The 14,558-nt window shown below is 35.4% G+C and overlaps 1 protein-coding gene across 2 annotated transcripts in view; it reads left to right on the top strand.

The window, feature by feature from the left end:
* The window catches only part of LAMA2 (laminin subunit alpha 2), a 707,630-nt gene that overhangs the window by 288,950 nt on the left and 404,122 nt on the right, over positions 1 to 14,558 (top strand). For both annotated transcript variants that reach the window (XM_070073612.1, XM_051855341.2), the window contains exons 9-10: positions 6,968 to 7,067; positions 10,939 to 11,099. In XM_070073612.1, the coding sequence (XP_069929713.1) occupies positions 6,968 to 7,067; positions 10,939 to 11,099 (261 nt within the window). The remainder of the gene's footprint in view (positions 1 to 6,967; positions 7,068 to 10,938; positions 11,100 to 14,558) is intronic.

Here is a 14,558-nt window from a genome sequence, read left to right as displayed (position 1 = left end):
TTTTCTTTTATGAAAGCTCCTAGTCAGATTCAGCAAGTTTCCTACTATTGCTAGGTTGCTGAGAGTTTTTATAACAAAGGATTATTGAATTTGGCCAAATGCTTTTCTAAATCCACCAAAGTAGACATAAAGATTTGCTCCTTTATTCTGTTAATGGGGTCAGTTTGCCCTGATAAATTACTTTTAAAATTAAACCAGCTTTACATTTGTGGTTTAAACTTCACTTGCATGTAAAAACAGGATCACTTTTTATTGGATGATTTGATTTCCTTAGAAGTATTTGCATCTTCTCATAAGGGATATATATCTATCAGAATTTTGTGTTGGAGTATATTGATCTCAAAAATGAGTTGTGAAATGTTTCCTACTCCTCTGTTTTCTAAGATAATTTGCAAATGATTGGAATTAATTCTTTTAAAAATGTTTGATACATAGAATTCTCCTGTGGTCTATATATGGTTTATATAGGCCTCTAGTTTTCCTTGTGGAAAAAAAAAAAAAAAACTTTGTTATGATTTTGAGTTTTTAATAGATATAGGGCTAGATAAATTACATTTTTTCATGAGTCAATTCTGATACATTATAATTGTCAGTATTTCATTTTATCTAGTCAAATTATATCCATTAAATATTGAAAAATATATCCTTATTCTTTTGATTTTATTTTAAAATGTTAATATTAATTTTAAAATTGAAAGACATGCATATAGACAAACAGAGCCCGTATCCACTTGTTTACTGCCCAAATGTCCACAACAGCTGAGGCTGGGCCAGGCCAAAGCCAGGAAGGAGATAGTACTCTGGGACTCCCACGTTGTTGCAGGAACTCATTTACTTGAGCCATCAATACTGCCTCCTAGGGTTCACATTAGCTCGAAGTTGAAGTCAGGAGCCAGACCCAGGAATTGAACACAGGTACTTGATTTGGGTCAGTATAAACCACTTAGTTTTAACCACAAAGCTAAACACTTGCTCCCATTTATTATACTTTTAAGACTGATAGCAAGGGTAAGGGATCTTTTTTCTGCCAAGAACCATCTGGATATTTGTAAAGTTATTTGCAGGATATGCAAAATTATCAGCTTAAAAATTAGCCTGCTATAGATTTATTGAATTTCAAATCCCACCTGCTGTTGTCTTGTTGCCCTTGTTGCCAGCCAGATGATTTTGTGGCCTTATATGGCTCAAGGACTAGATGTTCCCTCCCCCACCCAGGCTGTAGTATCTGTACTGATATCACCTGTGTAATTCATAAAATTGATCAAGCCTTTGCCTTTTTGTGTCTATTGTTTTACATTTTTATTATGTTACGTCTTTGATCTGTTTTCCTTTTGAATTTCTTTTGTTACCCATCATTTTTGAAACTGTATTATAACTCTTTCTCCTTTAATAACATAAGCATTTAAATATACATTTTATTCTAGGAAGTCCTTTAACTGCTTCCCATACATTCAGAAATGCTTTATCCTGTATTTAAACAATTTCTATTTTCTCATAAGAGTACTTTGTCATTTAATTTTCAGATTTGGGCTTCATTGAGTATCATGTTTTCAGTAAGTTCCACAGTGAATGTCTTACGGTCAGAGAACATACTAAAATGACAGCGAGCTTTACAAGTTTATGAGACTGATTTTAAAGCTCAGGGCATGTTTTCACTTGGTAAACCAACATGTGCTCTAGAGAAGATCTTTCCTGAGTTGCTAATTGATATAAATATGAGTTGCTACAGTCTGTTATTGTGCATTAGCGTTACTGAACATGCCAAGTACATAGGTTGTGATGTTGCCAAATAACCAGCATCAAGCCTGAGCCACTCAGAGGAAAGCTTTTGTTTACTTGGGACAAGTAAAAGAAGACAGTGGGGGAAAAAAAAAATCCTGGAAAGAAACTGCCTCCCTGAGAAGCAGTTTGCTAGGACTTTGTCACAAGGGTTAGGGGAGTGTCCAAGATATGGAAAAGGGGCAGGAGGTGGTGCCTCCTGCTCCTACAATGTAATCTGCATACATCAATCTCACACTGTGTGTTCAAAATTTGCTGGCAGTCTCCTCTCCTGCTGAAAATTTGGCATTATAATGAGGAAAGTTCAGCTTAGGTCATGAAGATCTGACTCAAGCTGGTTTCTGGCAGTTGAAGCCATTCCTAATCTGTGGTGGTCCCACTGCCTCTGAGTATAAAGTTCCTCAATATGCTTTTCTGGAACATTCTGTGAAAGACATGCACCAGTGCTTACAGCTGTTTCAGATGTGCTTCCCCTATTCTAGTGCTCCCTTTAGGACTAAATCCTGCACTCTTGGTTATAATTCCTCCCATTTATGTTGTCAGTATTTCTTCATGTACCTTGAAGCACTGGTTTTAGGTACATATACATTTAGAGTTTTTAACGTTTTTATATTTTTATACGGTTAAACACTATTAGTTACAAGAGTGACAGGGAGAGAAAAATGAAGATCTTCCATCTGCTGGTTCTCTCCCAAATTGCCTGCAACAGCTAGGGCTAGGACAGGCCAAAGCTAAGAACCCAATTTTCATCTATGTCTCCAAAGCAGGTGTCAAGAACTGAAATACTGAAATACATCATCTGCTGCCTCCCAGACAGATGATAAAGGAGCTGGATTGGAACAGTGGAGTAACCAGGACATGAATCGGGCACTTGGATATGGGATGTAGATGTCCCACATGGTGACTTAGCCCGCTGCAGCACAGTCCATTTTTGTATCTGATATTCTGACATATGAATAATTATGAAGATCTCTGAATCTCAGATAAATCTCTTTGTCATACACCTACTTTATATTCCATTAATAGGGCTATTCCAGCTATTTTATTCCTATACTGCATGGCATATTCCTCTGAATTTTTAGTTTCAATTTTGCTGTTCATTTAGAAGCATGTCTTATGCAAAGTAAAATGAGTATTGCTTCTTTATGCTGACAGTGTCTTTTTACATGCGGGTTTAATATAATCTAAAAGGTCACTGCCTATGCCAATGACTTGCAGTATTTCCCCTATGTTTTCCTCTCATAGTTTCAGGTCTTAAATTTAAATCCTCAATTGTATTTTGAGTTAGTTTTTGTATAGGGGACCTTGTTTCAAACTTGTGTTTATGAAAATTCAGTTTTCCCAACACTATTTGCTGAAGAGGCTGTCCTTTTCAAGGGAATATTTTAGCAGTTTTTCAAAGATAAATTTGTTCTAGATGCAGCATTTATTTCCTGGATTTCTATTTTGTTCCATCGATCCATGTATCTATTATTATACCAGTTCCGTGCTGTTGGGGTGACAACAGTCCTTTAGTACATCCTGTGATGTAGTATTGCGATGCCTCTAGCTTTTGTTTCTATTGTTTAACATTGCTTTGGACACTCAAGATATTTTGTTTTTCCATATGAATATTAGGATTTTTTTCTAATTTTGTGAAGAACTTGATTCTTTTTTTTAATAATATGCCTACAGGGGGGCTACAGTGGTGTTTTATTGTTTGCTTTTTGTTTGCTGGCTTAGTAATGGCTCTGGATAGACAGTACATTCTCCAAGTCCACTTAAATTGCCACTCATATGTCAAGCCCCAGTTTAAATGTCACCTTTTCCATGAGACATTGCTTGACTTCATTATGTTGTTTTATGACTTTCTCTTCTTTTGCCCTGTAACACTCTGTGTGCCTTGTATCATTTAGCATCTTCTTTTTGATAAATGTCTTTCAAAACTGGTATATCTGTAACCTGTCTGCTATGCCAAGTTCTTCCTTAATCAAATTATTTTGAGACTAATATATGAACTTGCTTGATTTCCAATAAGATACACAAATACATCTAGTTTTAACTAGATAGTTTAAACATTAATAAACCAGTTTCCATTTATAAGTTAAATCTAAATCTATGCATTTATGAAAGCTATGTTTTATAGGGGTATATATATATATTTATATGTGTACATATTCTATAATCTCTTATTTCTTGGGTAAATAATTTAGTTTTTCTTTCATGTTCAGTCTGAAAATGAATGAATTGTGTATATAGTAAATTGGATCAGTCTATCATTGTTTTTTTTTTTAACTTTTATTTAATGAATATAATTTTCAAAGTACAGCTTATGGATTACAATGGCTTCCCCCCCCCCCAAAACTTCCCTCTCAACCCCTGCTCTCTCTCCCCTTCCATTCACATCAAGATTCATTTTCAATTCTCTTTATATGCAGATCAGTTTAGTATTTCCATGCCTGAAATACTCTCATGGGCTTTTCAGCCAGATCCGAATGCCTAAAGGGCTGATTCTGAGTCCAGAGTGCTGTTTAGGACATCTGCCATTCTATGAGTCTGCTGTGTATCCCACTTCCCATGTTGGATTGTTCTCTCCCTTTTTGATTCTATCAGTTAGTATTAGCAGACACTAGTCTTGTTTATGTGATCCCTTTGACTCTTAGACCTATCATTATGATCAATTGTGAACAGAAATTGGTCACTTGGACTAGTGAGATGGCATTGGTACATGTCACCTTGATGGGATTGAATTGGAATCCCCTGGCATGTTTCTAACTCTACCATTTGGGGCAAGTCCAATTGAGCATGTCCCAATTTGTGCATCTCTTCCCTCTCTTATTCCCACTCTTATATTTAACAGAGATCACTTTTCATTTAAGTTTCAACACTTAAGAATAATTGTGTATAATTATAGAATTCAACCAATAGTATTAAGTACAACAAACAGAAAAAAATACTAAAAGGGATAAGGTATTAAGTTGTTCATCAACAGTCAGGGCAAGGTCTGATCAAGTCACTGTTTCTCATAGTGTCCATTTCACTTCAACAGGTTTCCTTTTTGATGCTCAGTTAGTTGTCACCAATCAGGGAGAACATATGATATTTGTCTCTGTGGGACTGGCTTATTTCACTCAGCATGATGTTTTCCAGATTCTTCCATTTTGTTGCAAATGACCCGATTTTATTTTATTTTTTTTTTACTGCTGTATAGTATTCTATAGAGTACATGTCCCATAATTTCTTTATCCAGTCTACAGTTGATGGGCATTTGGGTTGATTCCAGGTCTTAGCTATTGTGAATTGAGCTGCAATAAACATTAATGTGCAGACAGCTTTTGTGTTTGCCAATTTAATTTCCTTTGGGTAAATTCCAAGGAGTGGGATGGCTGGGTTGAATGGCAGAGTTATATTCAGGTTTCTGAGGAATCTCCAGACTGACTTCCATAGTGGCTTAACCAGTTTGCATTCCCACCAACAGTGGGTTAGTGTCCCTTTTTCCCCACATCCTCTCCAGCATCTGTTGTTGGTAGATTTCTGTATGTGAGCCATTCTAACCGGGGTGAGGTGAAACCTCATTGTGGTTTTGATTTGCATTTCCCTGATTGCTAGTGACCTTGAACATTTTTTCATGTGCCTGTTGGCCATTTGGATTTCCTCTTTTGAAAAATGTCTATTGAGGTCCTTGGCCCATCTCTTAAGTGAGTTGTTTGTTTTGAAGTTGTGGAGTTTCTTGATTTCTTTGTAGATTCTGGTTATTAACCCTTTATCTGTTGCATAGTTTGCAAATATTTTTGCCCATTCTGTTGGTTGCCTCTTCATTTTCCTGACTGTTTCTTTTGCAGTACAGAATTTCTCAATTTGATGCAATCCCAATAGTTAATTTTGGCTTTGACTGCCTGTGCCTCTGGGGTCTTTTCCAAGAAGTCTTTGCCTGTGCCTATATTTTGCAGGGTTTCTCCAATATTCTCTAATAATTTGATGGTGTTGGGTTGTAGATTTAGGTCTTTAATCCATGTTGGGTGGATTTTTGTGTAAGGTGTAAGGTAGGGGTCTTGCTTCATGCTTCTGCACGTGGAAATTCAATTTTCCCAGCACCATTTATTGAATAGACTATCATTGTTTAATGTATTTTTTTTTTTTTTGACAAGCAGAGTTAGATAGTGAGAGAGAGAGAGAGAAAGGTCTTCCTTTTTCCGTTGGTTCACCCCCTAAGTGGCCTCTAGGACCAGTGCGTTGCGGCTGGTGCACTGCGCCAATCCAAAGCCAGGAGACAGGCGCTTCCTCCTGGTGTCCCATGTGGGTGCAGGGCCCAAGCACTTGGGCCATCCTCCACTGCACTCCTGGGCCACAGCAAAGAGCTGGACTGGAAGAGGAGCAACCGGGACAGTATCCGGCACCCCAACCAGGATTAGAACCTGGGGTACCGGCGCCACAGGCAGAGGATTAGCCTAGTAAGCCATGGCGCCGGCCTGTTTAATGTATTCTAACAGTATCAACTCTTGGTTATAGGCTGAAGGCACAGACCCATTAAGTGACCACATTAGGTTGTGAGCTCAAGTTTTTCTAAAATGGAGTCCACATAATTACTTCCCAGCATATCCTGCCTCTCAGAAAATCAAATATTCTTTTAAATATTATATAATTGATTTTTGCAAATGCTACCTACAGATGTATTTAATAAATCATACCAAGGTCAAGTGAAAACTTTCCTGGAAAATTTTGGAGGGATTTTTTTTTTTTCATTGCTAATTTCAAACTACATTGCAAAGCCAGAGATAAACTACCTTGTAAAGCAAACTACAAGAAGAAAGCAGTCAGGAAAATTTTATTAGGGACAACAAGAAAATACTATTTATTTATGTATATTTGTTATAAAAGTGATACTATGGCTATAAGAGCTACAGCCTAAAATGTATAATAATTGAAGGCTGGGATTTTGTTTTTAAAATTAGGCAAAATACATGAAACTTTCTTGAATGATCTTGAAAACTACTAAATCTAACTAATATATAGAAATTTACTGTGCTGTGCTCTTTGGGCATCTGTTTAGAATGATTAGATTTTAAACAAATGCAACTGTCTTAGAATAATTTCTTATAACTCTCTAATTATCATTATATGTTTTTAAAACTAATTTATTCTTAAATGTTTGCTGGCCTGAAAAACATTGATATTTTTATTGTACTTAAGATTATTTTAATATTTTTAGGTGTCTCCCAAATATCCAAGACCATGCCAGCCATGCCACTGTGATCCAGTTGGTTCCTTAAATGAAGTCTGTGTCAAGGATGAGAAACACGCGCGGCGAGGTGAGAGCTACAGCAGAGAGCCACTGGGCTGACCAAAGGACAAGCAGAAGCCAGTGATGGTGTAGTGAATACCATTTAGATAGTAGATCTCTACTCATGTTTCCTCCAGAAAGCAGCCTGTATTAATCAAGTAATTAATTTAGTTATAATTGGTTTGAATGATTTAAAAGCAAGAGGAGATTAATCATTTGTTTTGATTGGTGTAGGTATACATATGTTTATATGTGTGTATAAACAAATATATATATATATATGTGTGTGTGTGTGTATGCATTTATATATATACACACACCCAGAGAGAGAGAATCAAAATCTTATGTGTTTGATTTTTATAAACCTTGTTATTTATTAGGTAGTTTTGTAAATTGTATGAGTTCTAGAGTGAAGTGTCAGCATTCATTGAAAGGTAAGGGTTGGGTGTGTTGCGCTGGGGAGGCAGATTACGTACTGAGTGTAGTCATGAGCTGATTAAGGGGAGAAAAGCTGACATTAATTTAAGCCAAACACTTTTCATAAATAAAATTTAGTGATAAACTTCAAACCTTAAAGAATCATTTGGTAATTTAACTCATGAATATAAAATATCTCCCCCTCTCTGCTTCCCTCCTTCTCTACCTACCCACCCATCCACCCATCCATCTATCCATCCATCCATAAATCCTATATTATTCAGTATCTTCATATTCTGAACAGCATAGGGTCTCTGAGTACCTAGTCCACAACATTTCCAGAAACAAAACTTGACCTCAAAACCTTATGACATAGAACAACTCTATGTTTTACCTCAGTTTCTGGAAGTGTTAACTTCAGAAGTAAATGTGGAGAATTTTTGCTTATTTTTTTTTAAGATTTATTTATTTGAAGGGCAAAGTTACAGAGAGAAGGAGAAACAGAGAGCCTTCCATGTACTGGTCACGACAGCTGAGGCTGGGCCAGACATAAGGCAGGAGCCTGGAACTCCATCAGGTACCCAAGCACTTGAACCATGTTCTGCTTTCCTAGGAGAATCAGTAGGGAGATGGATGGGAAGTGCAGCAGTAGGAACTTAAACTGGCAGTCATAGAGGATGCTAACATCATAGGCATTGCCTTAACTCACTGCGCCACAGTATTGGCCCCAGAAATAATTTTTAATGCTTTCATAACCTTTGCTAAAATTATCAGGTTTTTCCCCCATTTGATCTATGGATGCAATATGTTAAAAAATGAACTTATTAATATTAGCCAAAATTTGTATAACCAGAAGAAATTCTTTTCAGCTATTATGGGTGGTCTTTTTATTATACTCTAGGATTCCATTTGGTTTTTATTTTATTTATGATTTTCTCATCCAAATTCCTAAGTTAAACTGCCTGTGGCTCTGACAGCTGTCAGTTATGCTACTTTGGCAAGTCATTTCATTTCAGTGAGCCTTAGTGTTTTCAACTCTAAAATGAGAAAAATAATACTGTCAGACTCACATTGAAGTTTTCAGTGCTGGCTCTATTAACCCATATGTAGTGGATAATGCTAAGTACGAATTTTGAAATCCATGCACAATTTTCCTGTAATTTGGATCGTCTGTGAAATAAAAAAACTTATTTATTTGAGAAGAAGACAGATGTGCCATCTGCTGGTTCACTTCTCAACTGTCCACAACAGCTTAGACTGAGTCTGGCCGAATCTGGGAACCTGCAACTTTGGCCTTGATCTCCCAAGTTTTTGGGAGGAACTTGAGTCATCACTGCTGCCCTCTAAGGTCTGAAAGAGCAGAAAGCTGGAGTCAGGAATCCAGCCCCGTCCATTAACTACATGAAGATCCCACATATATATGATTTTTAAAAGCGATTTGTACCAAAAATAAACTGACCTTTTAATTTCATTTTCGTTTGTTCACATTCATGTTCATTTGTTTGAAGTGATTTGCATAATAAATGGCACAAAGCCAATTTAAGTGTTAATAACATGCTTATTTTGAATTCTCTGTTGGATTTTTATATCAAGTTTTATAATTGACATAACAAACTGAATCACAAAACCCTATATTTTTCTGTGCCTCCTAAGAGTTTAAAACTTTGAAAACGATTTGTCAAAATTAACTGCTTTTAAAACATTTTCTTGCTCATTTTTTGACAGTTTGTCCTGTTTTTCGGTATCCTTGACCAAATTTGTTTATAGTTTCCTTGTTCTTGCCTGTCTTTTAAATTTTTCAGATCTCTTGTTTTTTCTGCAGTGTTCATTTTGTTCCTCTTTTCTATAATTACTGTGTTAAATTTTAATTTTTTTAAATAATGGAGCTGCTTAAACCTGTAAGTTGACTTTTGGCTACAGTTTTTCCATATCCAGTAAACATTGTCAAGTTCCTTTCTCACTAACACTAAAATCTACTTAGGAAACTAATTTTCAATGTGAAGTTTTGATTTTCTCTTTATCCCAAGGTATTAAGAAGAGATATTAACTTATTAAGTTTTAGAGAACTTAATTTTTTATAAATCTATCATCATATTCAATTTCATAATTAACTTAATCCTGATTCATTGTGGCATTTGATATAAATCTTGAAGGAGTAATTTATGTTAAGAAATTCAGCCTCGATCATTTTTACACTGATAAATTGAATGTTTTTGCAAATTAGCCATTGATAAGCTTTGGTGAATATTTATAGCTATATATTATATGTGATTCACTTTATTCAGTTATTAAAATTTTATGCTTTTTCCTAATTCATTTGTAAATACTTAAAGTGAAAAGGTTAATTTCATTCTCAACCATTGAGTTTTGAGTAATTATTCTTTGATTCCCAGTAATAGTTTGTCTTCTATGTATTTTTGAACTTCACAATTTGTGCTTATTTAAGTCATAAATATAATAATTTGAGCCTATTTTTATTGCAACCTAATAAATGTGAAATGAGAGATTGTCCTATTAAATCTACTACCTTGGCCCTAATTGACATTGTGTTTCTGTATATATGTGTGTGTTTGTGTGTGTGTGTGTGTTTCTTCATGCCTTCCTAATGTATGAATTTTTTGTTTATTTTTAATATGTCTGGTCATTGTGTATGACTTTTTTGCACATGGCATGTATGTGTTGAATAGTAGCAATAAGACCATGGACGTCATTTAGATATATTTAGTTGGTAAGTTTGGCACTGTTTCTGACACTGTTTTCTGCTTTCTCATCATCGTGATTCTTTCTTTCTTTTTTTCTCTTTTATTTTGAAAGACTATATTTTTATTGATTTGCTCTTACTTTTTTCCAGATTTTGGAGATCTATAACTTGTACTCATTTGTTCTTCCTCTGTGTATTTATCTTTAAAAAACCACATGAACAGAAATAGTCTTTACTCATAAAGTAAAAGAAATTTAAACTACGTTCATCTCCCTCCTGTGCCTTTTTATCCCCAAAGTATCCATCCTCATGAACACCCTTAGCTGTTTCTTTAGTAATATTGCCAGGGACACCCTTAGATTATCGCTGTTAAACTGTTGTTTTGAATAATAAGTCTTTAGCACAACGTTTTTTCCATCTGTGATGGGCCAGGCAGTCTGGCTTGTATAAGAACCATCAGGTACACACAGAAGACTGCTTATTCTTCTCAATGCAGAGTTTGTAGACAGGACTCTTTGATCTTTCTTATACTTTTTTTGCAGCAATAGTTTTGATAGATGCTTTTTGATTTAGTCTTTGTATTTTTAATTCTTAATGTTCTTAATGATACTTAGAAGATGCTATGTTGGCATTATCATAGCAAGCTTCTCATTGAGCCCTATACCCATTGTTTTTAATTTCTCATCAAGATAAATCTTTCAAAGCTACTATAATTAAAACCTTAAGAACAACATGACATATCTATTTTTAAAATGTTGATATGTGGCTCCTGTTCCTTTAGGTCTGGCTCCTGGATCCTGTCATTGCAAAACTGGCTTCGGAGGTGTGAGCTGTGATCGGTGTGCCAGGGGCTACACTGGTTATCCGGACTGCAAATCCTGTAACTGCAGTGGCTCAGGGAGTACAAATGAGGACCCCTGTTTCGGACCCTGTAACTGCAAGGTGCATTATTTACTGTAGTAATAGCCAGTTACAAAGTGATTTTCTCTGACTTCCCTGTCCTGGCTCCTGACATTAAGCCATGGTAACAACTTCTGTAGATTTCCCATTGTCTATTTTGTGTAAAGTACTTCTGTTAAGCATCCTTAAATGTGTATCAGGTTCACTGCAGCCATACCTTTGTAAGTATCTAAAAACCTAGAAATCCACAAAGTCTGTACCATTTCATAACAAAAATACCACTACCATTGCCCATCATATATGGTACTTTAAAAGCAGCAGCCCTTTAAAAGTAAATAACACTTCCATCTATAGCTTTGTATTTAACTCTGGGAATAATTCTGTTAAAGATTTCATTCTGAATTTTTAGATACTGTCCTGAAGTTTGAATTGAAATAAACCAAAAATTATTCACTATAGTTCAACTCTTTAGCTGAATTACCAAAACTGAAGAAGCCCTAGCGAAATTGATTAAAGACTCAGTATTTGATCCCAAGAGTACTTTTAGAAATCAAGCTTTATTTGCTGTACATAACCAACTAATAGCTCATCATGTTAACACCAAAGGATGCATTACACCTGCAGTTTATACATGCAGAGGAAACAGAGGCATATACAAGTCAGATGAGCAGGCTGGCATACTTGAGTGATAATTTCCTCATCAGATGGTGTATAACCACAATAGCTGAGAAAATGAACAATTCTTGGAAAAATTGCCTTCTATACTGTTGTGTAAATGAAAGTTACTTCTTTATGCTTTTGTTTCCAATTACAGAGGGAAACTGGCTACATTTTTTTTCTTTCCTGATTTATTAGTCTTTTCTAGATATATATATAGAATGTTATATATTTAGTTCATACCTGTGTGGACATAAAAGTGTGTATACAAACATTAAGCCATAACATAAGTAGAAAGTATCAATTTAAAGGTTAGGTGTGTATGTTTTGGAACAAGAATATCTGAAATAAAAAACAGCTAAATATCATAATAGTTACATAATAGAAAAACCAGGGCAAATTAGATACCACCCTTGGATACCCATGGCAATAAAATTCCTATCTACTGAAGTAAATAGAAAGTCCAAAAATCTCATGGTAAAGAGCTGCCATGTACTGGGGCATAGTAAATTTTCTAGATGTAGTGTGTTTTGTTGCAGTACTATCCGAAATGAAATATTGCTCCAGCAGACGAGGACTCCACAGCAATCTGTGATTGATTGATGGCTTGCTAGGGGCACTCAGAGGGGCACTTCCCTCTCTATCTCCGGTTTCCTTTTTGGCCATCCTCCAGGCTCTTAGCACATCTCTGAAATTTGCCAAATTATATGTTGTATGTGCTTCATTCCTTTTCCAAAACTACAGACAGCTCCTTTGAAACTTCCTCAAATGAAGAGCAGGCAAAGCTAAGCTTAATACGAAGAGCAACTTCCCAAGTCTCTAGAATATGGGCAGTCAAGCAGGGGGTAGGGTTTGAAGAGGGTCAGGAGGGTTTTTGGTCCACCTACCATGATAGAAAGGACTGTGTCTACTATTTGCAATGAAATAAGAAACAAGCGAGGGAGGGTGTGTTTTTTTTGTTTGTTTTTGTTGTTTTTTGTTGTTGTTTTCTCTGTCAAATATGGGGAGCCAGGCTAGAGCAGGAGAGCTGTAGTGATGAGCATAGTTCTACTGAAAACTCCTTTAGTTACTCCTGGCTGTGTTCTACCTGACCCAATATTGCATCAGTAGTGATTATAACCCTGGTAAGAAAAATGTCCCCCATGAAGGCACTCAGAGCTCCACACAGACAACTAAATGCAACAATAAACAATAAGTCATAAAACAGAATGAAAAATTAAGTAAATAGCACCATTAAAAGAATTGCCCTTCAAACATATTTTAAATAGACTACATGCTCTTATAAACCAAATTTTTAGGGTAAAACATATAGAAAATAAACATATATATTTATATAAAATATTGTAAGAATCACAAAATATTTGCAGGAAACATGATTATATCACAAAATTAACTCACGATATAGCATAATGAATTATATCACAAAGTGTATACAGTGTACTTCAATTAAGTGACAGTAGCTTCCTGTTTATAACAGTAATAAATAACACAGAATTTTAATAAACTGTACTTAAAATTTAAACACCAAAAGACACTCACTAATGTGTTACAAAACTATAATTTGAAATAGGCGTGTTAACCATTTATTGAAAAGAGAATAATGACCCTAAGGAAGAAGTAAAAATTTGTTTGAGAGACTATGATTACTGGAGACTTAAGTTTAAATTGAATAGTGGATTTTTAACTACATAGAACAAATGAATGCATCAAAATACTTATCTCAAAATTCATAACTTTGAACACATATTTTTGTAAATAGAATATAAATTACATATAAAATCACACTTATATGATATTCATCTCCAAATACAAATTAACCAATAAATGCTTGCACATTTATTCCCTTACAGTATATGAGTTTTTCAAAATTTTCATAGAAAATTTCATAGCTCATTTACTGAAATGTAAGACATTTTAAGGAAGTCCTTTGTTGGGAGGGCTTCAGCCTAAATCTTTTCTATAGTATGTCTTTTTTTTAATTTTGATTTTAAAATATTTGTTTTTTAAACTTTTTCAACAAATATAAAATTGTGTATTTTTTAAACTTTTATTTAATAAATATAAATTTCCAAAGTACAGCTTATGGATTACAATGGCTTCCCCCCCATAACTTCCCTCCCACCCGCAACCATCCCATCTCCCACTCCTTCTCACATCCCATTCACATCAAGATTCATTTTCAATTATCTTTATATACAGAATATCAATTTATAATATAGTAAGTAAAGATTTCAACAGTTTGGACCCACACAGAAACACAAAGTGTAAAGTACTGTTTGATTACTAGTTATACCATTGATTCACATAGTACAACACATTAAGGACAGAGATCGTACATGGGGAGTAAGTGCACAGTGACTCCTGTTTTGACTTAACAATGGACACTCTTGTTTATGGCGTCAGTAATCACCCTAGGCTCTTGTCATGAGCTGCCAAGGCTATGGAAGCCTTTTGAGGTTGCCAACTCTGATCTTATTTAGACAAGGTCATAGTCAAAGTGGAAGTTCTCTCCTCCCTTCAGAGAAAGGTACCTCCCTCTTTGATGACCTGTTCTTTCCACTGGGATCTCACTCACAGAGATCTTTCACATAGGTGGTGGTGGTGGTGGTGGTGGTGTTTGTTTGTTTGTTTGTTTGGTTTTTTTTTTTTGCCAGAGTGTCTTGGCTTTCCATGCCTGAAATACTCTCATGGGCTTTTTAGCCAAATCTGAATGCCTTAAGGGCTGATTCTGAGGCCAGAGTGCTGTTCAGGACATCTGCCATTCTATAAGTCTGCTGTGTATCCCACTTCCCATGTTGGATCGTTCTCTCCTTTTTAATTCTATCAGTTAGTATTAGCAGACAC

Source organism: Oryctolagus cuniculus, chromosome 5 (genome assembly GCF_964237555.1).
Source record: "Oryctolagus cuniculus chromosome 5, mOryCun1.1, whole genome shotgun sequence".
In the NCBI taxonomy this organism is placed as follows: Eukaryota; Metazoa; Chordata; class Mammalia; order Lagomorpha; family Leporidae; genus Oryctolagus; species Oryctolagus cuniculus.
The sequence above is the reverse complement of the archived record's forward strand: the minus strand, read 5'-3'. Positions and strand labels throughout refer to the sequence as shown.